This window comes from Eleutherodactylus coqui, chromosome 2 (assembly GCF_035609145.1).
Source record: "Eleutherodactylus coqui strain aEleCoq1 chromosome 2, aEleCoq1.hap1, whole genome shotgun sequence".
Taxonomy (NCBI): domain Eukaryota; kingdom Metazoa; phylum Chordata; class Amphibia; order Anura; family Eleutherodactylidae; genus Eleutherodactylus; species Eleutherodactylus coqui.
The window spans coordinates 238298462-238322749 of NC_089838.1; the positions used below are offsets into that span (position 1 = coordinate 238298462).

The window sequence follows — 24288 nt, forward strand, 5'->3', positions numbered from 1 at the left end:
ATAACTCAGGGCACTTGGTTCTCTGTGTATTTGTCTTCTTTTCGGAGCTTCTGACGCTCCTTTGTCAAGCAATTCCTGAAGGTTTTTTGCTCTGTTCCTATGGGCAGAAGCTCCGAAACGCGTCGCAAACCGTATCCATTTTTGTACCTTGTCTTTGGGAATATTACGTTTTTACTGAACCTTTAAGACAAGTACTCTTCTTGGGAATCCTTTTGGGAGGTCTTCTGCAGAAGTGAGACCTCCTCCACTGTAAGTGCTTTCTATCCAACACTTATTTGCACCTTACCCTGAGAGCACCTGATTAATTTTCTTTATTGACTCACATGTTCCAATAGTTAAAATGGAAAGATGCATTGCACTCGCATGAACATCACATTTCCATACCAGCTCGATGCAAGTTCTTCTTTTGCTCCCATAGGAATGAAAGGGTGATTCTGTTCCGGAATCCCCCCAAAAATAGAAAACCCATAGCATGTCCTATCTCTCGGGCCCAGAGAAAACTCACCCATGTGCATAAACCAAACTAAAATAAGGGGTTTTATTTTACGTGCGGGTTTCGTCCATATTGTAGCCAGTCAGAACTCGTATGTGAAAATCATTTGTGGAATACACCCTTAAAACATGCAAAGGCCGGGCTCACACGGCTGTAAGCATAAGCCCGCAGCAGATACCAGCTGTGGGCCCAGTTGCGCCCCCCACGGTGGTGGTCATGCGCAGTACACCATTTTTTTTGTTTGTTTATATTTCCTGCGATGATGCAGATACCCGCAGTGCGTATTTCTGTGACCATAGAGACCAACGGGCTCTATGTTGCAGATATCCACAGTAAAATAGAAGTCCTGCATTCTATTTTCCGCAAACGGATTCTGACCCGCTAATGTGAGCGAAACTGTAAAACAATGCATTTGATTGATCCGCATATTACCGCAGATCAAACGCTCGCGGAATTGGCATTTCAAATCCAGTCATGTGAGGCCGGCCTTGCACAGACTCTTGCAGCGCCTGCTTTCTGGTATCTGCCCATGATTGCTGCAAGTTGCTGGAGAATACTCTGGCCTGTGATTATTAACTGTACTGAAAGAAAAGGTAATGTAACACTGCCAGCCATCTATATGAGGGTCTTATGTGGCTCGGCTTTGGGAAAACAGAGTTATTAGACTAATTCATACAAAATCAGCTGCAGTCCATTATTAAACTTCCTGGACATACTCAGGTTTTTGTTATTGTCTGTAGGGTATGGTATTAGAATGGCTATTCCTGCCCGAGTTAATATATTCCGTTTTATTGGGCTCAATGGACTGAAGACTGACAACTGTAGGATTTGAGAACAAGATAAGCTAAGGGAAGCGCCTTGATTTTTTTTTTATATATATATAATTTAAGGCAGCAAAGTCTATAAATGCTTAGACCCACCTGGTACCAGGGGGTGGACCACAGTTAAAGGGGTTGTCTCACGGCAAACATCAAAATTTTACATTACCCCATTCCCCCTGTCACCCCCCGGCATAAAATAGCAATTTAAAGCGGTTTTTAAACGGCTTGCTACTTACCGATCCGACGAAATATGAAGTTTTAAAAATCTTCTCCCTAAGATGGCCGCCGGTCCTTTCCCAGGGATGCACTGCGGTTTTCTCCCATGGTGCACCGCGGGTCTTCTCCCATGGTGCACCATGGGCTCTGTGCGGTCCATTGCCGATTCCAGCCTCCTGATTGGCTGGAATCGGCGCACGTGATGGGGCGGAGCTACAATGACGCGGTGACCAGCTCTCTGGCACGAGCGGTCCCATTCACCAGGCAGAAGCACGGACTGCGCAAGCACGTCTAAAAACGCCAGAAGACATCAGAATTAGACGGATCCATGGAGACGGGGACGCTAGCAACGGAGCAGGTAAGGGAATAACTTCTGTATGGCTCATAATTAATGCACGATGTACATTACAAAGTGCATTAATATGGCCATACAGAAGTGTATAGACCCACTTGCTGCCGCGAGACAACCCTTTTAACTGAGCTCACCCACTGGCACGGAAGTCTGGACGGGTCTTGAACTTTAGTACCGGAATAATCCGATGGGTTCTTAGAGCATGCCTTTGAACTCGCCCCAAAAAGCACTCCAGTGCAGATGGGTAAGTGTAGATCAAGCAGGTATCGTGCAATGCGCAGAAAAGGAGTTCCTTGTTGCTCCTGTGGGATACTCCAGGAGGATTCGCTACAGTTTTCTAAGGCGGTCCAGTGTAGTAAATAGTGCCATATAATACTACAGCAAATCTCTTCCGTAGATCAAACAAAAATCTACAACGCGTTTCAGGGCTTGCAAGTGCCTTTTTCAAGCAGACAGATGTGGCAATGTGACATACAATATATATGCAAACACATAACTCACTTACAATTAGCTTAACTCTCAACTCCAGGCTTACCCGCGGGACGCCGGAGGGTTGCGTGACGTTACTCCCCACTTACGGAGCGGTCAATTGACGCATCGAAGTGGGCGTGATTAGAGAAAAAAGATGGATGCCATATGGAATTCATATGCGTTCTGCCTATGTTTTTAGCTAGTGCGCCTGCGCCAAGTATACGGGCCCGAGTAAGAGGAAGAATTCACCGTATTGCAATGCGTATAGAGCGCAAAGTGCGTTCCATTTCATCATAACTCTAATAACAAATATAATACAATAGATTTGATCTCCAAGTTTTGTTCCGTATATACTAAATATCCAGACACGGGGTGAAATATAACATCAATAATAATACTCCAGAAAACGCACATAGATACAAAAGAGATTATATATATATATATATATATATATATATATATATATACATACACACACACACACACACATCTGGAATATAATAAATATATAAATAAATATATAAATACATCATGGACCTCGCAATAGAAATCTATAGGGCTAATCGTACTTATTGATCCGATTTTAATATATTTTTTAAATTCATTCTGTTCACAATGACCAATAAATTATCAATATACTAAAAAATAAATTAATCATAAATATTAAAAAATGTACCTGGAATAATCCGTCTTTTTTTACCATATTTTTTCCAACCTTTCATAAGTCCATTCGGTGACGGGGTGTTCGGTCTGAAAACCCAAAACATTTCTTTACTTTTTAGTTGTGAAAAGGAACCTGATTTCATACTTTTCCAGTGGAGTCTACAGTGTGTGCTGTGTAGTTGTCACTTCCATCTCTCCACTTGTCATTGCCCAGCAGATGGCAGCACTGAGCTCATTAGAGAGCACTGGGAAGTCTGTTGCATCCCGAATCATGATAGCAGTTAGGAGTAAAAAAAGAAAACAAAAAAGGTATCCATTATTTTAATTTCTATTACAGTTGAGTTGTGGAATTTTTGCTGTTCCATTGATAATGAAATGAGTTCTGACAAGCTTTGCTTTCATTATTCCTTTTGGGTAAAGGAAGGGGATGTGAGTTACTGGGCTCTGTGTAAGATATGATGAATCAGTATGAAGTCTGGCATATTTCTAACATCATCGGCCCACCTAGCTTGACTATGATCCACTTCATACTAAATGTTTACTCATGTTTTTGTAATTTCAAGGTCATGTCCTCGCTTAACAGAATACAATGTTGTGAAAACATTTTTAGACTTTTTTTTTACCTTGAGAAGCATTTACAGATGTGGTTCTGTTTTGTCTTTAAACATTTCAGCAGCTTTGCAAGATTTGCAAGAAATGATTTTGATGAATGAATTCTGAGTGTGTTTTTCTTTCTGCATACAGAGTGATTAGTGAAATATTCAGGTCGGGACTGTCCGACACGATTTTTAAGAAATTATCTTGAATCGAAAAAGCCAATTCCAACTCCCATTAAAATCAATGGGGGTAAAAATCGACTTCACTAAAATGTGTGTGTGTTTCTTCTATGAATGTGACTCAACTGTTGGACAGTGCTGGGTCCTAAGTCTGAATCCCCTTAAGGATAACTGTTTCATGGACTTTGAAAAACTCTATCCAAATGTTGCTCTTGGTCAGATTTGAACTCACAATTCCAGCACTGCAAAACAGCTGTGCTAAAAACTACGTATAAATGTTGGCCTTGGATAGACTTGAACCTACAACGCTAACACTACAAAGCAGCAGTGCTAATAACTGAGCCACCACACTTGTTGGTTCTGCTAAGGAGGGTGAGAAAAGCAGGAAGAATGAACTCAAGAGATTATAAAAACATCCAAATGTTGTTCTTCAGATTTGAACCCAGATCTCCAGTACTGCAAGGCAGCAGTGCTAACAACTGAGCCACCACACTTGTTGGTTATTCTAAGGAGGGTGAGAAGAGCAGGAAGAATGAACTCGCATAGATTATAAAAACATCCATATGTTGGTCTTGGACAGATTGGAACCCAGAACTCCAGTACTGCAGGGCAGCAGTACTAACAACTGAGCCACCACACTTGTAGGTTCTTCTAAGGAGGATGAGAAAAGCAGGAAGAATGAACTCACAGACCTTACAAAAACATCCAGATGTTGGTCTTGGACAGATATGAACCCAGAACTCCAGCACTGCAAGGCAGCAGTACTAACAACTGAGCCACCATACCTTTCCTATTTGCTCTAGAGAGAGAAACATGAAAAATAAACACAAAGAGAATGTAACAACAACATCCAGATGTTTCCCTTGGACTTATTTAAACCTAGAACTTCAGCACCACAAGGCAGCAGTCCAACAACTGAGCCAGCACACTTCTTCCTTTATCTCCCTTTTCCAAAGGAGGACAATATGGAGAAGAACAATAATAACAAACCATGCAGATGTTGTCCATAATCAGACATGAGCCTAGAACCCCGGCGCTACAAGACAACAGTGCTAGCCACGGAGCCACCAAGCTTCTTTCTTGTTACTCCTCCTGCTTCTTCTCTAGAGGAGAAGGAGGAAACCAAATCATCTTATTCTTCTTCATCTCTTCCTTCCCTTTCTTATTCTTATCCTTCTTGTACTTCTCCTTCTACACTGGAGGAGGAGGAAAAATACAGTAATTATCCAACTTTTGGATTCCTGCCTAACTACTGAGTTACTAGTATGTAGTATTTATTACATTTTGGGTAAAAATCCTCTAATGTGTTGCTACAGAAAGTAGCAACTAAAACCTAATAAAATAAATAAATAAAAAACCTACTTGGCTTTGCTCTGTAGGTGTCTGACCATTGATGCTTAACCCTTTCCAATCCAATTTATATCCTGGTTTTCCTAGGGGGCTTACTCTTTCTGTCGTTATACAATGGCGCTATATGCTGGCTAAAGCCAGTACTGCATGAGGTGACACATTGGATAGGCTCCAACAGCAGAGAGGTTGGCAATATACAGTAAGAGAACCCCAACGGATTTCTTCCAACACCAGAGCTGTACAGCCTTAAATCATAATGTCTTCAGACGTCAGACAGTAGATTGGAAAGGGTTAAATATTGCAGCTACAATTGTCTTGTGGCTATGACTTATATAAGTAGCGGGCTGTTGTCAGCTTGTAAATTGATTCTCTTTTTGATGCTTTTACTATCTCTAGTGACCTATTTCGATATCGAGAGATGTTTATACTGCATGACTGCTATACCAGAACTGTTTTCAGACAACTCCTGGCAAATCTTGTTGGACCCCTTTGACTGGGACCTGTTGGGTTCTTGGTATTGTTGATGCTTAGAACAGTGCTGCAGACTCCATATTGTCAAAATAATATGTACGGAACCCGCAACAGACGTCATTATTGCTAATTTGATGATGTGTTCTAGAATGGTGTTTAATAACAATCTGCTTGAGAGGTCGGAGTTCATAAAGGGCATGTCCTATTAGTATTGCCCAGAAGCGTCGGCTGCACATCTTTTACCAGTCCATTGGCACGGTAATCGTCTGCGAAGTGTGACTGGGGAGCTCTGGAGCAATGTAATATATGACTCCTGCGGGAGCGTCTGCTGGAGTACGTAAATAAACAACTTCTTTATCATTGTGTTAGTCACAGCTTGGAGAATTTCTGCTAAATCAGAGTTGGAATCGGCCTTAACATCCTGATCAGTCACATTCTAGTAATATGAATGCCTAGCCCAGCGAGGGGGGCAAATTAAAGAGCTTCTTGGATGTGTATAAGCTGATCTGAGTTGTACTGCACATATACTATAGACATTCTCTCCAAGTTTTCGGGCTGAACTGAGACATTACTGCATACATTAACCTTTCTACCCTATTTTGCAGATATACACAAAAAATACTTTGCATATAGATTCTGAGCCTGTTGGCCAGAGCTGTGTATCCACATAGGCGTTGTGTGCAGCAGGTCAGGTAGATGCGTATTAGATGGGGTTGGGTTCCAACGTGATCCATCGTATAAGTCCAGAATGCTAAAAGGTACGATGCACCGCCAGATACTACTTTCTTTTATTATAGAACACAAATAACAGCAATGTTTTGGCACGTGTTACTTTCCTGAGCCTAAAGGCTGCTTACCAAAATATTGCAGTTATGTGCGTTTATTAGAAAAAAATTGAAAAATGTATTGCTTTATTGGCCAAAGCCATGTTCACAATTTTTCTGTTTCTTTTTGTTTTTTCTAATGAAAATGGGGGATAAGCCTGTTGATGGACACATGTCTAAGAGCTTACCTGAGAAGGGAGCAGTTAGGCAGCATTTCCACAACATTTATCACTGCGCTGTGGGATTCCGTCTGGGGGTCACATCATGGGTGGCAAAAACAGCACTGTGACAGAATCCCGAAAAGAAGCAAACAGACCCATTCATTGTCATTAGTGAAACGGATACCTCCTTAGTGTCCATTTGACAGGCTTTCCATTAGTTTCCATTACATAATTGTTATTGTGGGCGTTTTTCCTAACATATTTTGGGGTTTATTATTCTTCTTTCCTGTCATGCATAGTAGCTTGATATAGGCCGCTTCCACATCTGTGCCGGAATCTCTGGTTGGAGGTTCAGTCACCGATCCGGCTCAACATATTGGAAGAAAAAGTGCTGCACACGGCGCTTTTTAGTCCGTCCAAAAGCTGGGCAGAATACAGACGAACCCCATTATAGTCAATTCGGCCCTGTTAAGTTCCATCCAGAGACTGAGCCGTGGGGATTCTCCTTTCCTGCTCCCCGAATAGACCAGAAAGCAGAATCCCCAACGCAGCTGTGAACCCAGCCGTATTGCCTGTGTGTAGCACTAGAATTTCTAAGAATATAATATAATATAGTTGTATTCTATTGGCTCATTGTGCGTTTAAAGATCAGGATGTTCACCCCAGACTTTCATGCCATGCGTAAGAACAGTGTAGATCGAAACACATAGGTAGTGTTTGCGAATCTGGGGTCTGTTTGCTACTATTTTGTTCTTATTAAAGTTTAGATAAAGTTTTGGATTTTACTCCTCGGTCCGGGTCATCCTTCTCTCCTAGTATACAATAGGAGTAGTTGGTTACGTTCGTCTATAACTTTATGGAACTTCTACTTTCTTCTATAACACAATAGTGTTTGGTGTGGATGTTTGCTTTATAGCGACCCTCCGATCCTGGAGAAACAAAGATGTCCGCTTCTCTGACTATCTGATATACGCTGGGCATTAGTATACATCATTAGTACTGTTCCATCTTCTCATTAGTACAAGGCACTACACCTGTTTTGATTGGCCAGTCGGAGCAGCATGTAGTGTCTTGACTACCATTGCATGCTAATGCACAGTGTACACATCAGGTAGTCTCTGTTTCTGCAGGACCAGAGGGCCGCTTTAAGTGCAGCATCTACAGGCTCGTACTGTGTTAGTATAGACATAATCCCGAGATCTCAGCACAAAGAGGAGGATTTTTGCTGCACTTTTGGTGCTCAATTAAATAAGCTCTGTTACAGAATGTAAGTAAGGCAGCACGTGGGAATCAGTCGTCTTACCAGTAATTTTTCATAAAAAGGAATCAAATCTTTATTGTAGTCCAATCAAAATGCGACGTTTCGACCAAAACATCTGTGGTCTTTATCAATATATTGAACGATAACGGTTGGCATCAGCCCTAATTCCCATATACACAAGCTACAAGCGCTTCAGGATCATCTGGCGATTCCTTTGGGCTCACTCACACAGGCGTTTTATGTATGTGTTTTTCACATGCGTAATACACAGTTACATACGCATGCAACGTGCGTATTTACAGCACATTTTAAACCCCAATAGCCTATAATTGGCATATTACATTTCAAAATAGGATATGCTACATTTTTTTCACGCTCGTAATATTCAGGTTAAAAAAAAAAAAAAATGCATATCTGAACGGCTCAATGGAATACATGGACTTTTAGGTCTGCGTATTGCACATGTGAAATATTTGTATGTTATACGCAGCCCCTTTACAGCTGTGTGAGTGAGCCCTTGAGGCTCCTTTACACACAACGATTATCGCTTGAAATTCACTCAAAAGCCATCTTTTGAGCCATAATCGTTGTGTGTAAATGTGCGCCCATCATGCACTTATCGTGCACTTTTTGTCCATCGCTGACTTCAGGTCAGCACGAAATCCGTAGACTCTAAGAAGACGGACTGAACACTGAGTTCTCCACGGGCAGCGCTCATAACATTCTTTAACAGCCGCTGTCCCGCTGGAGAAGAATAGTGATGTATTTAGAGAACAGACCACCCGCTGTTCTCTAAATACATGCATATGAAACTACTAGCTTTATTCATTACTGATTAGCCCATTAATACCCATGCAAAATGATTGGTCAAAATTGTCTGTTTCTGACGAATTTTGAGCTATCTGTGTGTGTAAATGCACCTTTAGGGCTCATGTCCACGGGGAAAATAGGATTTAGGATCCGCAGCGGATTTCCTGCGTGCGGATCCGCACCCCATAGGGATGCATTGACCACCCGCGGGTACATAAATACCCGCGGATCGTCAATAAAAGTGATTTTTTTAAAAATGGAGCATGAAAAAATCTGGACCATGCTCCATTTTCATGCGGGTCTCCCGCGGGGACGGCTCCCGCGGGCTTCTATTGAAGCCTATGGAAGCCGTCCGGATCCGCGGGAGACCTAAAATAGGAATTTAAAGCATTTACTCACCCGCAGCGGACCGCGAAGCTCTTCTCTTCCTCACGGCCGCATCTCCCTTGCTTCGGCTCGGCGGATGTGCCCGGCGCATGCGCGCGGCACGTCGACGACGTGCCGGCGACGTGCCGCCGGCGTCAGGAATTCATCCGCCGGCCGAAAATGAAGATCCGGCCGTGAGGAAGAGCAGAGCTTCGTCGCCCGCGCCGGATAGGTAAATTCTTTTAAATTGCTATTTTCGGCGCTCATGTCCGCGGGGCAGGAGGGACCCGCTGCAGATTCTCCATGGAGAATCTGCAGCGGATCTGATTTTCCCCGTGGACATGAGGCCTTAGGGTGGGTTCACACAGGGCGGATTCCCGTCGGAAATCTCACGGTTTGGCCGCAGCAAAAACTGCGAGATTTCCGCCGGGAGAACCGGCGGCTTTGAAGTGGCTCGGCTGCATGCTTTTCCGTTGCGGCCGGCGCTCCCATAGAGGAGAGCGCGGCCACGACGTAAATAAACAAAAAAAAAAAGTAAACAGACATGCTCAATCTTTGGAAACCGCGGCTGCTGCCGCCGCAGCCGCCGTTTCAACCGGGTTTACCGCAGCGGATTAGCCGTCCCGTGTGGACGAGATTTCTGAGAAATCTCATCCACATGGCTGGCTAATCCCGAGATTAGCGGCCGCGGGCAGTTTTGCCGCGGGCGGATCTGCTGCGGCAAAACCACGGCAAATCCGCCCTGTGTGAACCCAGCCTTAGGGCTAATGCTGACGGCCGGATTTCCTCCGCGTTTCACCGCAGCTATTAGGTTCTATTAAACCTGATAGCTTAATGTGCACTGTGGAATTCTGCAGCGGGAAATAACCGACATCATGTCCTATTTGCTGCGGGAATACGCATGGACGCCTTCCATTGTAGTCAGTGAAAGCACAACGGAAGTATAACGTTAATACGTGCCCCGCTGGCCGCACCATATGACGCTGCCGGTGCGTCATGCACTGTACTGCACCGGCGTGTCATGTGGGAGCTACGCAGTGCATCCAGAGGTGAGTATGGGTCTTTGGGGGGGGGCACCGTGATGGACTCTGCTGCGGTATTCTGCTTGCGGAGCCCGTCACGGCCGTGGGCATGAGCCTTAACCCTTTGCAATCCAATTTTGGATTCAGGGTTTCCTAGGGGGCTTTCTCTTTCTGCCATTTTACAATGGCGCCGTCTGCTGGCTAGAGTCAGTGCTGCGGTATGGGATATGCTGGAGAGGCCCCCAACAACAGAGCGGCCAGTAATATACAGTAGGAATACCCTGCTGGACGTCTTCCAACATCGCAGCTGTACAGCCTTCAATCAGAATGTCTTCAGACGTCAGACAGTGGATTGGAAAAGGTTAAGTCTTATTTTTGGACTATTTTTTTATATTACAAAATTTAGGGTTAAGGATAAAAAATGCTTTTTAGTATTTGTTTTTATTCTTACATGTGATTATATGTACACTTTGTCAAAATAAATAAATAAATCAAGCACCTAGAAGGAGGAGTTGTTTTGCTGCAAAACACAGCACTGAGTTACATCTCAAGGAGATATGAATATGATGCGAGTTATGATGTGATTAGATGACCAGTCTTGCCACCTGAGGCCCTAAAAGTGGTTCCCCCCCTTGGCCTATAAAAGGCTCTCAGAGGCTCCTTGTGTGCAGTGACCTCTTTTCCCACTTGTGTAGAGCTTGTTGACCAATAGACATCTCTACAACACAATTGTAGAGATTTTGCCTAATTAACAGACTTTGAGAGGGGTCGCAGTATTGGAATTTAAGAAGCTGCATGGGTCATATCAACAAATTGCCTGCTACTTTGGCGTTTTCCACTGGATTATTAGGAGGTGTTGGGACCAGTGGATGCATCAGGGTGACTGGGCCCTTGACAGACCACCAGTAGAGAGTGTCTGTCAGAAGCATTTCCAGGTGCTTGGCTGAAGGACATTTGGTTTCATGGTGCCAATTATTTGTACGGCTTTTGACACCCACCCACCCTCACCTCCATTTTCAGTGGAGGTCCAAGGTTTATTTGGGCACTGATGATGGCCGAGTTTGCCTCTGGAGCACCTCAACTCTGCTTTTGTTGTACATCACACACTACCATCACTGGTGGTATGGTGGTTTGGGGGACTATTGCATATGACAGTGAGTCGCCCCTAGTAGTGGTATGAGGGACAAGGACAGCTCAGTGATATATATTTAAGACATCCTCCAGCCACATGTGTTCCTCTCATGGTGCAGCGAAAAACCGCAGGATTTCGGCCAGGAGAACCGCTGTTGCAAAACCCGCGGCGGCTTTGAAGTGGCCTGGCCGCTCGCCCTTCCGCTGTGACCGGCGCTCCCATAGAGGAGAGCGCGGCCGCAGCGGGAAAAAAAAATGTACATGCTGCGGTTGGCAAATCCGCGCCGCAGGGGCAGCTTCTGCCGGCTCAACCGCAGCGGATTTGCCATCCCGTGTGGACGAGATTTCTGAGAAATCTCGTCCACATGGCTGGCTAATCCCAGGATTAGGAGCCGCATGCGGATTTGCTGGGGCGAAATTCCGCACAGAATTTCTGCAGCAAATACGCCCTGTGTGAACCCAGCCTTAGACTCCAACAACTCTTTCTAGGGAGGGATTATTTTATTGTATTTATTTTTTTACAATAAGTATATTACTAATAATGACTGAAGTTTGATTGATTCTGGTCCTTTATCCCCATTTGAATTATGTTTTTGCATTTAGGTATAAGTGGTTTGGAAGACTTTGTCTTGAAGTCGGCTACACTGTCCACATCACCAGCATGTCCTCCATTCATTCCTCTTAACTTTGAGGCAACCCCAATTGTGCGAGTAGCTGTTGAACCAAAGCACCCAAGTGAGTATGAACACGTTGTCCGGCAGATAATGACTACATGACTAAATTATATCCTCTCTTAAGAAATTTCTGAGAAAAATTTACATTTTCTGCACATCTTTATTTTGCAAGCTACAGTATCCATGTTTTATGTAAATTGTGTTTTACCGAGTACTGACTTGGGGAAAAAAATCTGTCTGAAAATGTCTATTTTACTGAATCCTTGTATTCCCCATAAAATACCAACACTGAAGCATCTTTTCTTAAAATTCTTCATTCTGCTGTTCCTCTTTTATTCCTCTTGGAAGTGTATGAATAAATTACCAGATGGATGTTACCATTACCTTGGTTAACAGGATGTGTTGTGTTGCAGCGTGACTCGCATAGCTTGGATTGGCCAGTGCTAGGCTGTGTAGGAATACACAGAGCATGGTACTGCCCAGTTGTCAGGTTATTCATAAATGAGGCACAACGTAGAGTTCTAAGAAAAGATGCTCCAGAATTATTATTTAATTGGGAATACAAGTATTTAACCCCTTAAGGAACAGACAGTTTTGTACCTTAGGAACCAGGCACTTTTTAGGGATTTTACACATGTGGTGGTTTTACGGCTCTATTTTTTTACCTTTAGTTATCAAAATTATTTTTGCTGCATTTTTTCAGTGACCTATAGGGCGATTTAAAAAAAAAATGTTTTTTCACTGACTTTTTTTATATAATTATGTTTTTTTACTATCCATGTCCCCCATGACATCATTTAAGACCCCTGGGGGACATTCACAGGTTTTGTTTTTTTTCTTTTATTCGACATTTTTCCACTGTAGTTGGGACATCCATAGGAGCCCCAGTTACAGGAGACAACATTCTCTGTAGTGACATTAGTCACTGGCAGAGCTGGCCAGGGTCTTGTATGACCCTCCAGCTCTGCTGCAGCAGGAAACCGCAGCAGTCACATGACCCCCCCCCCCCCACCCCCCCCCGGGGCTTTCTAGTACACAGTGCTCAATGAGCGCTGTGTACCTGGGGAAGCAGAAGGCAGAAAGGGTTAAAAACCACTTCTGCCTTCTCCTCCGGGTTATCAGCTGTCACTGACAGCTGATAACCTATCCTGCCTCTAATTGATTGCAGAGCCAGGAGGCTTAAAGCACCGACTGTAATTTTACATACGGCTAAGCATTAAACCCAGGACCAGGTGCCATAAACTTACAGTGCCTGGTCCTAAACGGGTTAAAGGCAACCAGTCATTAGGTTTGGGGCCAGTAAATTACTACCATGTTGTTATGCTGCTGGGTTTAGCCTTCCTAACCTGCGAATGTCAAGACCATGTGTTTCTCCATTGCGTAGTAAAAGGACTTCTAAATGACCAAGATGAGTCCTAGACTGATCTCCAGCAGCATCAGGTGCATTGTGTAGATGAGGATGATTACACCTCTCTGCATTGTGTGCTAACCCCAGCTGTACAACATGCTAGTGGTCTAATGTGACCAAAAGAGAAAGCCATATTGAAACTGCAGCCTTATCGGTTACGACATTCGAAGGAATTTGTTGCAGTTTGGTAAAATGGTTAGTTTGTTATTGCTGGAACATGAAGACAAAAATCCAGTTTTTGACTCGTGCCACCAGTTTCTGAGTCCTACCCCTAGAAAGGGTTGGTGCTCGGGAGGTAAGCCTTCATGGACTGTATATTCTGCCTGAGATTTAATTGCTCGTCCTGCCTCGTTCCAAGCCGCCTTCATTTGCCATCACTGCATTGAGGATGTGCTGTGTTGTTTATGCCATCCCGATTGCTATGCAAGAGGTTATCTTTTTATTGCATCATTGATTAATTAATTGGCACCATGGAATGTATCTGAGTTCCTAGGGCAATGATTATAGAATATTACTCATATACTGTATTTAGTGTTTGCTTTTCTGAGAATACCTATAATTCATTCACACTATCTGTCATGTAGTCACATAACTTGTTAGGAGTGGGGAGATAAAAAGGAAATGTACAGTGCATAAAAAGTAATGTTGAGATGGCACTTATAGCGGTAAATCATCGGGTACAGCTTGTGGCCTCTCTAATCTACCGGGGCTTAGTCTTCATTTACCTTTCCAGAAACTGAATTTTATGCAAAGACAACTTCTCAACCAAAAGACTCCTTCCTGATGATCTGATGTAGCAAGTGAAAGCTAGTAAAGCTACATCCTTTTGTCGCTGGCCATTTTAGAGCCAAGTGATTGAAATAATTGGATGTCACTAATGTATATTGACATTGCTAAAGCTGCAAAAACAGGCATAGTTATGAAAAAACTGCATGTGTCTGATGGCCTGTGGTAGACAGAGAGCCAGATCTCGACTTGTAAAATGTACCCACAAACTCAGGACGAGTCATTTTTTTGGGCCTATTATTAAATACTGTATTGTAGTGGCACATTTAGAGGGATAGCAGTATTAATTGCTCAATCAAATAACCTTTATGTCTCGGAACGTGAGGGGTCTGGAACATCTAGAAAAAGAGCTATGGTGCACACATAAACCTCATATATTATACTTACAAGAAACTTGTCTCATCCGGACAATCGCCACTTTTTAAAACAAATTCTTGTTTTTAATGGCCCCGACATGCTTGCCATACCACATAATCTAGAGAAGTATCACTTTTTATACATAATTCCATTAGATGGGAACCAGGCCAGATTAGAATAGACTCACGGGGTAGATATACCTTTTTAACGACCAAGATTAATAATGGCTCTTATGTAGTTCTATGCATGTCCATTACAACCTACCTTCACCTCTTTACTCAGTATAGTGAAGGGAATTTCCCTTGCTTCTGTATATCCAGATGCAACCACCATATGCACAGGAAACCTAAAGTTACTAATGGACCCTTCATTAAATTGAAATTGGAGGAGCTCGCCAAGACCATGTAGCCAATGCCACTACCAGATTGGATGCTCTGGTCGTATGCCATCCTAGTACTCACATTCTCCTGTCATATACCTCAAAGTCACACACCTCACGTTGTATCAATCACATCTTAGGATCACAATCTAGATTTGTATTAATAGATTTACCTCTAGGTATCTCGGACTATTCTACATTATGGTTAGCATTAACATCTCTGACCACTCAATCTATTAGAAAATGCATGATACACCCATTTTAGTTATCCCTTTCTGTACCCACAGATAGAGTATCAGACCAATTACATATCTTTTCCGAATCAAACTTCCTTGACTCTGATACTATAATGGTTTGGGATACTTTTAAATTGTATTTACGTGGCTATTTAAAATCCTCTGTTATATTAACTACAGCCCAATGAGAGGAAGACCTTGAAAGTATGAGGTTTGAATCAGAAAAATTATTCATAAAAAACCCCACTGAAGTAACTAAAAGTAGACGGTTAATGTCAGGAAGAGAATTCTATGGAAATAGTCAATGTTTTAGTTTGCAATCAATGCAGTAAACGAATAGCTCATATGGTTCACCAAAACTCATCCTCTTCCCCAGTACTGAAAATATGCTCTCCTGAAAACCAAAAACTTACTGACTCAACTAGCATAATTAAAAGATTTACTTCATTTTATCAAGATTTATATCAGTCTCGAGTCACATATCTGAATAAGATAGATTTCCCTAAACTTTCTACAGAATAAGCTTCCTTTCTAAATTCATCTATCATCCAGAAGGAAATGGCATAAATAGTATAAGAATAAATCACCTGGTCCAGATGGCTTTCCAATTGAAGTTTATTTACAATATAGTAATTTTTTTAATATAAAATATTTTTTTTGGGGGGGGAGGGGGTTCATCAGTTTTCTTATTTAGGTAAGGTAAAGTCCCCTGGTTCAAGCCCCAAGTCATGACTGACTCCATAGGGTGACGTCACACTGGGACATTTTCTTGGCAGACTGTTTTTGTAGGGGGGTTTGCCATTGCCTTCCCCAGTCATCTTTTATCCCCCAGCAAGCTGGGTATTCATTTTACCAACCTCAGAAGGATGGAAGGCTGAATCAACCTTGTGCCGGCTACCTGACCAAAGCGGGATTGAACCTGTAACCTTCAGGTCGTGAGTAAGAGCTTAGGACTGCCCCCCAACTATAGCACAATGGCTTAATATGGTCGATACGGTTATTTCTTAGGAAAGAATGGAATTTAACCCCTTAGTGACTGCCCTATAGTGTTTTTATGTCCTGCAGCTGCAGGACATGTGTATTGAGGGAGATCGCGGAGTGATCTCCCTCCATACATCTCAGGTGTCAGCTGTTTCTTACAGATGACATTAATGGGCAACAGCCCCGACAAGCTGTGAGGCTGATCAGGGCTTTTAACCCTTTCGATGCCGCTGAAAATTCTGACAGCGACATTTAAATCCCCCAAGCGATGTTCAGGGGTCCCGTATGCCCCTCTCGCGATGAGATTGCAGGCAGCCATGCAGGTGGCATGGCAGCCGGGGGCCTTGGGGGCCTTCTGAAAGGCCCCAGGGCTGTCTTGGCAGTATGCCTATCAAGCCATCCTTGTGGGGTGGCTTGATAGACTGTCTGTCAAATCGCAGGCAGCGAGGGTGGCATAATGCTATGCCATTACCTCATACTGCAGGAGCAATCAAAGCATTGCATGCCGTGGTCTGCTAGGAGGACTAAAAGAAAATGTAAAAATAACAAAGTTTTACTAATTATTAAAAATGAAAAGTAATAAAAGTTCAACCCCCCCACCCTTTGACATATTTACAATAAAAGAATCTAAATAATAAAACAAAAATACACACTTTGTATCGCTGCATCCATAAAAGTCTGATCTATCCAAGTAATGCATTATCTACTCCACATGGTGAACGTCATCCGGGAAAAAAAACCCGCCAGAAATGCGCTTTTTTGGTCGCCCTGTCTCAAACAGTTGTGTGTATTCAAAAATGGTACCAACAGAAACTACAGGATGTACCGCATACAATGAGCTATCACACAACTATGTTGACGAAAAAGTAAAAGGTTATTGTGCGCAGAAGATGGAGATAGAAAATAATTTTAAAAATTAAATATTTTGTAGTTTTTGCAATATTATACTTTGATCATTTTGAATCTATTACACCTATTATACTTATTGTAAAGTTAATACATTGTAACTGAAGCTGTTTATATTAGTAGAACTTCCTATTCTTCAGTTAAACGAGCTAGAAAAAAATTTTACCCAAAATTACGAGATCAGAGAACGGTATTGTTTTATCACCCTTTCAGGCTTCATGCAAGGACTGGACACCCCGGCAGACACATGTGACTCTGTGAAGGTGTAGTCTGCAGGAACCGTTCCCCTTCCTAGAAGTACATGTCACCTCTGCTATTTCTGCTCAGACAGCTTTGTGAGACTCTATGACTTGGGACTCTGGCATTTATTAGACCTCGCTCATTTAAAACCTAACTGCTATTCAGCATATTTTCCATCCTTGAGACGGAGGGTTAAATGGTATAAATGTAGAGGCTGGTGAAGGCATCTGGGCGTTCGGTACCTGCAGGCGGTGTGATATGTGATGAGCTGTGATTTCTTCAGAGGGATGATATCCTGGTAAGTGTACGGACGCTTTCATCAGGCAGCTAGATGAACTGGCAGAAAACTTATTTTGGCCTTAAAAGGCAGAAGCACGGAAGTTATAAACTGGTGATTGGGATCACAGGCGCAGAGCTATCCTAACAGCTCCAGATGCAGAATGGTTTTAACCCTCAGCGCAGGAATGCAAGAAGAGATGATCAAAGGAAGGACGGCAAAGTAGTGCTGGAATGTGCGCAGATGAGAAGGCAGCATCTTCTGTGATAGCAGGACTGGTTGTAAGACGGAATCTGAATGGAAGACATATGATTTTGTTACATTATTAAATGACCTAATCTCCGAATGAATGGGATGAGCCAGTAGTTCTCTCATTGATTCAGCGGAGGTCAGCGGTCAGGACATTTATTAATACCTGCATCATCATAAATAATGCACGGCTTTTAGAAGAGGTAGAATTGTTGAACATCAGATGAGGAATAAGTTGGCGCGATACAAATAAAGGTTATTATTTATTTATTATGAGATGACTTGGACCTTGTTTGTGTGTTGGGTAACATTTCCTGGCAATCCTTTTTTTTCCAGTGTATTGTTTGCACCTAGAATTATTTAACCTTTCCTGCTCCTGTGCATTCCCCTTCTGCAGTTTTTGGCTCATTTATCCTCTTGCCTAAGTGGGAGCAAACAAGTCTGTGTAGCACTTAAAGGCAGTCTGTTGTATAGTAGAAAGAACTTCCTGTGGCCTATTTTGTACATTTAAGTACGTAGTTAAAGGGATTGCACCACAATATCAAATGCATATAGGTTATCCAGAGGATAGGAGATAACTTACTGATCTGTGGGGATCTCACCACTGAGCCCCCCGCAGGTATGGAGAATGGGACTCCTATGTCCCACTCTACTGTCACTGCGGGGGTTGCTTCTCACTGTGCAGTGATCTGACTCTCAATGGAGCACTGGTGCAGTCAGCGCTCCGTTCATTTCAATGGGAGTGACAAATACCTGAGCGGGTGTGCTTGCGCAACAATCACTCAATTCAGTCTCCAGGCGGGGGAGTATAAAGCTGGTAGGGATGCTGCCCCGCTAGAGGCCAATAGGGAGGTTGCTATTGGTCTCTGACTGGACAGCATGATTGGAGCCACTATGGGGTCACTGTTACTACTGGGACCACTATGGGGGTCACTTTTACGGTATTAGTGTATCTTGATGCCACCAGAAGTACAGGTGGAGCCAAGATAAAAGGAGTTTAATAGGGGGTTGACCCCCCCCCCCTGTTATTGATTGGCTGTGCTGCATTCTCCCTGTCCTCGCCCTCACAGGTGCTGTAGCCACTGCCAGCCGCCGTGGGGGAAGGTGAGAGGCGGCGCTTGGTATGTATGAGTGGTTGTGGCCAGCGGCCGAGGCCGTGGAGGAAAGGGAGAGTGGTCGGGCTGCACTCTGCAGCGCTGCTGTGCGAAGGAGCGGTGACCGGCGGCCCGGCAAAGTTCAGAAAGCTGTGCTGGGGGCTGGAGCGGTGACAGTTTGTGACCTCAGACGCAAAGAACGGTGAGCGCTGCAGAGCAGCAGCGGCAGGCGCAGCAAGGGGGGGGGCATCTATACTCACTTATGCAGTTGCTCTCCTCCTGCGGCTCCCCTACACTCACAGCGTGGAAGGATGGAGATAGGGTCGCCAGAGAGAGTCACAGCGGTCCACTTCAAGGCAGCGGAGGTGACAGCCAGCCAGCAGCAAAAATTTGTAACGGCGAAAAAGGGGTGGCAGGGACAGTGAAAACGTGGGTGCTGGGACGCCTGCTACAGTCAGCACAGGGGGAAAAAACAGGACCTGTGAGCCCGAGAAAAGGGAACAATGGCCTGCAGCCAATCATGAACAGGGGGTGTCAACCCCCTGTCAAACACCTTGTATCTTTGCTCCACCAGTACTTCCGGTGGCGTCAAGATACACTAATACCCACTGTTACTACTGGGACCACTATGGAGGTTACGGTTACTACTTGGACCACTATGGGGGTTGCTGTTACTATTGGGACCACTATTACTACTGTGGCCACTATGGAGGTCACAAATGGAGCTTGTCCTTAAAAGTACGCTGCTTATTTGTGTGACCAAAAATGCATGCTTCGTTGTGGTTTTCCGTGCACTAATACTCTGCGTCAAAAAAGCCTCACTAAACTGGAGTGCATGAGGAAACTGTAGACACCAGCAGGATCTGTAGGGGCACTAATGATCTCTTGGGGTTTTTCAGTGTTGTGTGCAGAAATAAAGAACCAGTGAAGGCAGCAGACCTCACATCCATCATGTGTTACATGCCAGAAGTCCCAAACTGCAGGAGTGAAGATTATAGCCTGAAACTTAGTGCCACTTTGTCTTTTCTTTTTTAACTCCTGCTAGTAACTAACTTAAGAGAGAACTATCCTTTCCTTAGGTGGCAAGTGTTTACAGCATGAGAGCGGTCTATACGATGGAAGCAGAATAGCCGTATTATCAATTAAAATGAACTATGATCAGTTCTCACAGACAAGTGAACTCTTTAATGATATCCATGAATGTTTAAGAATTGTTTACAAGCAGACCCTTCAGATGAAACCGTCTATCATTCTAGACCCCTTCCCCCTCGCGGTACACATGTAGTCATGCATTTTGTGCGTGGGTTTAATGCTGACCATGGCGTTCCAGCAGTGCGTTCTCCTCTGCCTTGTTTCTATCGTAAGGTCTGCAGTTTCCTTAAGTGGCTCTCTTAATCCACTCTGACTTCAGTTCCCCTTCACAAAACAAAGCCGTTGGCTTCTGTGGTGAATATATAAACCGGGGCTACTTAATACCTGCTAAGTACTATTCACCGCAGTCACGTCTGCGCCAGCTTGATCCACTTCCAATTGCTTGTTGGCTTTCTCTGTGCTATTTATTTATAACAGCTTTTACGTGAGGCATTATGTACACACATTAGCGTGAATTAAAAGCGGAAGTATCTGTACTTCAGAACTGAATATCAGCAGTTAGAAACTAGACCAAAACAGTCCCCATCCGGGCAGCGCTGCTGTCTACGGTTTCCTTCACTGCAGTGGGATTGGTGTGGTGATGGAATTGCGCACCTCAGCGGTATATACTACTCCTAAACAAATGACAAGTTGTTTAAAGAAGTTACAAAATTTGTGTTACGTTTCTTAAAGAAGCAATCCAGGGAATTTTTCCCTTCCACTGTTTGCTGCAAAGGGAAATAAAGTTTTGGGATGCATTAAAAGAGGTATAGGGGCGAGGGACGAGAACATTATCCTCCCCCTATATAAGGCACTTGTCAGGCCTCACATGGAATACTGTATACAGTTCTGGACACCGGTGCTCAGGAAAGATGTTGCAGTGCTTGAGGGGGGAAAAGAGAAGGGCAACTAAATTAATAAACGGAATAGGAGGACTAGAATACCCAGAGAGGCTGTCAAAATTGGGATTATTTACCCTGGAAAAAAGACTGCTAAGGGGCGATCAAATAACTATGTATAAATACATTAGGGGACAATACAAAGATCTCTCCCATGATCTGTTTATACCCAGGACTGTGACAGTAACAAGAAGGCATCCTCTACGTCTAGAGCAGTGGTAGCGAACCTATGGCATGCGTGCGAGAGGCGGCACGCAGAGCCCTCCTTGCTGGCATGCACCACCGTCAGCCGCTCACCACGTTAGTGAATACCGGCAGGGGCCGCGGCTCCCCTGCCGGCATACACTCAGCAGCGCTACTAGCAGCTCAGCTCCTGGCACACACTGTGACGTCAGTGTGTAGTCGGGATCCTCTCCCCCTCCCCTGACATCTCCCACCTGGTTCCCCAAGAGCAGGGGGAGGAGGCGTCTGGCAGCAGACTGACGTCACAGTGTGCACCCAGGATCAGCGGCGGCAGCAGCGCCGAGCAGAGGAAGAGGGAGTAAGTATGTGGGTCTCAGGGGGTCACGTTTACTACTGGGGCCGCTGTGGGATGTCACTGTTACTACCGGGGCCGCTGTGGGATGTCACTGTTACTACCGGGGCCGCTGTGGGATGTCACTGTTACTACCGGGGCCGCTTTGGGATGTCACTGTTACTACCAGGGCCGCTGTGGGATGTCACTGTTACTACCGGGGTCGCTGTGGGATGTCACTGTTACTACCGGGGCCGCTGTGGGATGTCACTGTTACTACTGGGGCCGCTGTGGGATGTCACTGTTACTACTGGGGCCGCTGTGGGTTGTCACGGTTACTACTGGAGCCGCTGTGGGATGTCACTGTTACTACTGGGGCCGCTGTGGGTTGTCACTGTTACTACTGGGGCCGCTGTGGGTTGTCACTGTTACTACTGGGGCCGCTGTGGGTTGTCACTGTTACTACTGGGGCCGCTGTGGGTTGTCACTGTTACTACTGGGGCCGCTGTGGGTTGTCACTGTTACTACTGGGGCCGCTGTGGGTTGTCACTGTTACTACCGGGGACGCTGTGGGTTGTCACTGTTACTACCGGGGACGCTGTGGGTTGTCACTGTTACTACCGGGGACGCTGTGGGTTGTCACTGTTACTACTGGGGACGCTGTGGGATGTCACTGTTACTATCGGGGCCGCTGTGGGATGTCACTGTTACTACCGGGGCCGCTGTGGGATGTCACTGTTACTACCGGGGCCGCTGTGGGATGTCACTGTTACTACCGGGGCCGCTGTGGGATGTCACTGTTACTACTGGGGCCGCTGTGGGATGTCACTGTTACTACTGGGGCCGCTGTGGGATGTCACTGTTACTACTGGGGCCGCTGTGGGATGTCACTGTTACTACTGGTGCCGCTGTGGGATGTCACTGTTACTACTGGGGCCGCTGTGGGATGTCACTGTTACTACCGGGGCCGCTGTGGGATGTCACTGTTACTACTGGGGCCGCTGTGGGATGTCACTGTTACTACTGGGGCCGCTGTGGGATGTCACTGTTACTACCGGGGCCGCTGTGGGATGTCACTGTTACTACCGGGGCCGCTGTGGGATGTCACTGTTACTACCGGGGCCGCTGTGGGATGTCACTGTTACTACCGGGGCCGCTGTGGGATGTCACGGTTACTACCGAGGCCGCTGTGGGATGTCACTGTTATTACTGGGGGGGGGGGGAAGGCGCTGTGGGATGCCACTGTTATTACTGGGGGGGGCGCTGTGGCATGTCACTGTTATTACTAGGGGGGGGGCGCTGTGGCATGTCACTGTTATTACTGGGGGGGCGCTGTGGGATGTCACGGTTATTACTGGGGGGGGGCTGTGGGATGTCACTGTTACTACTGGGGGGACCGCTGTGGGATGTCACTGTTACTACTGGGGCCGCTGTGGGATGTCACTGTTATACCTGGGGGGGGGGGCTGTGTGATGTCACTGTTATTACTGGGGGGGGCGCTGTGGGATGTCACTGTTATTACTGGGGGGGCCTCTGTGGGATGTCACTGTTATTACTGGGGGGGCCGCTGTGGGATGTCACTATTACTTATGGGTCCGTTGTGGGTCGATAGAGCAGTCTAGATGTCTTTGTGGAGCACTACGACATTACAGGATATAGGCATTAGGTGACCAGCTGCGTTGTTCATCCGGGTCTTGGAGTCAGTTAGGAACTTTCAAACGTTGATCCAGGGATTATTCTGACTGCCATTATGGATCCGAGAAGGAATTTTTTCCTCCAGAATGAGGGTAAATTGGCTTCTACCTCACTTGGGGTTTTTTCTTTGCCCCCTTTTGGATCAACAAGGAAGGGGGTGGAAACAGGCTGAACTGGATGGACATTTGTCTTTTCAGCCTAGCATACTATGCTACTATGTATGTTTGTAAAGTACCTAAGAGAGCCTCAATGTGATACTCCTAGGAAATGCACAAAGAGATTAGCTTCCAGTCAACACAGTAGATGGTGTAGTATTCAAGTAGTGAGAATGGAGCTCATGTGGTATGACCTCAGATGGGATCAATGTGGACAGTTTAGCAACTTACCGCCTACTAAGGGAATTACCAACACTCGGGGCTGGTGTTGGCTACGTTTCACTCATGTGTTAGCACATGGCTACAGCCACCAGCTTGTGGGGCTGCACCAGACAGATGTACACTGGGAGGATCACCCCCTTTAGGTCCCCCCGGACAGATGATCATCTACCTCCGTGCAGCAATGCCTTGTGCAGCTACATTAATCATCCTCCTTCTGGCTCTTATTCTCTGATGTGCTGCTTTTAGCCCATCAATGCCCCCACAACACAATCACTTAATTCTGCAACTGTATTTGTTATGAGCTTGATTTTGGGGTTCTATTTATGTTGTGAGCTTGGTTCTGGTGTTGCATATATGTACTGAGGTTGTTTTTTGCTGTTTTCTTGTGATGTGCTGGGTTCCGGTGCTGTATTTGTGTTATGAGCTTGGTTCTGATGCTGTATTTATGTACTGAACTTGCTTGTGGTGCTGTATTTATGTTATGAGCTTGGTTCTAGTACAGTATTTTTTTCACTGAGGTGTTCTGGTGGGGTGTATGCTGTTTTCGGCACAAGCAGAATACAGGCAGACTGCCTACCAGTGCAATATATATAATTCTTTTTCTTATGATGGGGTAAGGTGGAAAACAATTTTTTGCACAGGGTGCCATGTAACCTAGGGCTGGCACAGCCGACACTACTGTTTACAAACTGTACTTCACAGGAGAATGGTGATATTTTCCCAAAGTGTTTCTTTAATATCCACTTTGCAATAAATTGGTCTTTGAGAGCAGATGTTAGGAGCCGCTGAATATAGGGGGCTTAGTTCATCTATCTGTAGATTCATTTCTCTATAAGGATCAATTGTGTGTAAAGCCATATCCGCTGTCTATTGTAGAAACTTTTGACAATGGATGAT

At 44.8% G+C, this 24288-nt stretch overlaps 1 protein-coding gene across 1 annotated transcript in view; it reads left to right on the forward strand.

Moving 5' to 3' along the window:
- The window catches only part of EFL1 (elongation factor like GTPase 1), a 212992-nt gene that overhangs the window by 140425 nt on the left and 48279 nt on the right, over positions 1 to 24288 (forward strand). The window contains exon 16 of the mRNA XM_066592683.1: positions 11792 to 11923. Coding sequence (XP_066448780.1) covers positions 11792 to 11923 — 132 coding nt within the window. The remainder of the gene's footprint in view (positions 1 to 11791; positions 11924 to 24288) is intronic.